We start from the raw sequence: 1,143 nt of genomic DNA on the forward strand, positions 1-1,143 counted from the left end.
TGCGCCCCCATAGAGCCCTGTGACCCCCATAGAGCCCTGTGCCCCCATAGAGCCCTGTGCCCCCCATAGAGCCCCTGCTGAGGGTTTTTCTTCACTTCATATTTATTTTCCCCACAAAGACTGTACAAAAATCCTTATAAAACTCTGGTGTGAGGACTGGGGGGGGGGATACGACAGCGATACCCCAACAAAATAATATATATATATATATATAATAATAATTCCCATGCAGTCCCACCAGTTTCATAACTTACACGGAGCCAGAGAAGCTACAAAGAGCTGCGAGTTTTGGGGTCTGTACATTGAAGGGAATTATTAGGGTCACAGGAGCCAAAGCAACACATGAACAAAGGTATTTACACTATGGACATGCAGACCCCAATGTTGGCATTAAGAGGTGGGGTCTGCATTGCTCAGTTTGATATAGAATATGGGCTTATTTACATTATCTCACATATTAACAAGCTTTACAAAGATGTCCTGGGGGGGGGGGGGGGGGGGGGGGGGGGGGGGGGGGGGGGGGGGGGGGGGGGGGGGGGGGGGGGGGGGGGGGGAGGATTGGGATGTATCAAAAGAAAATGAGAAAAAAACCCCATAAAGAAATGAAATAAAAAGGGGGAAAGAAAAGCACCAAATGTGTCTGGATAGAAATCGCACAGGCCTCCACGGGGGCTAAAATGTGAGGGTGGGATGATGGCACCTGTGGCGTCACCGGCTGATGTCTCTGCTCGAGTCCCACATCTTTGTGTTCGGTTCCAATTCCAACACGTCAAAAAATGGATGTTTGAGGGCTTCGTTCAGGCTGATCCGTTTGGAAGGTTCGTATTCCAACATGGTCTCGATGAGGTCGAAAAGACGGTGGTGGTCCTCAGCCTCCGAGGTCAGGTAACGCTGGGGGGAGAAAGAGGGGAAGGGGAGGTCGTCAGGGTGAGGGTGATGCTCTGTGTGCTGCTCGTAGTGCAATAGGAGGGGCTGGAAGGTAATTGGGGGGGCTGACAGCTAATTGGGGGGGGCTCAAAGCTAATTGGGGGGGGCTGACAGCTAATTATGGGGCTCAAAGCTAATTGGGGGGGCTGACAGCTAATTATGGGGCTGACAGCTAATTGGGGGGCTCAAAGCTAATTGAGGGGCTGACAGCTAATT

General features: G+C 51.4%; 1 protein-coding gene across 3 annotated transcripts in view; it reads right to left on the bottom strand.

Moving 5' to 3' along the window:
• Positions 1-623: 623 nt before the first annotated feature.
• CLK2 (CDC like kinase 2) overlaps positions 624-1,143 on the bottom strand; it is a 13,300-nt gene continuing 12,780 nt past the window's right edge. For all 3 annotated transcript variants that reach the window (XM_015884637.1, XM_015884636.2, XM_015884638.1), the window contains one exon: positions 624-891. In XM_015884637.1, the coding sequence (XP_015740123.1) occupies positions 709-891 (183 nt within the window). In that variant the 3' untranslated portion in view covers positions 624-708. The remainder of the gene's footprint in view (positions 892-1,143) is intronic.

This window comes from Coturnix japonica, chromosome 25 (assembly GCF_001577835.2).
Source record: "Coturnix japonica isolate 7356 chromosome 25, Coturnix japonica 2.1, whole genome shotgun sequence".
NCBI lineage: Eukaryota > Metazoa > Chordata > Aves > Galliformes > Phasianidae > Coturnix > Coturnix japonica.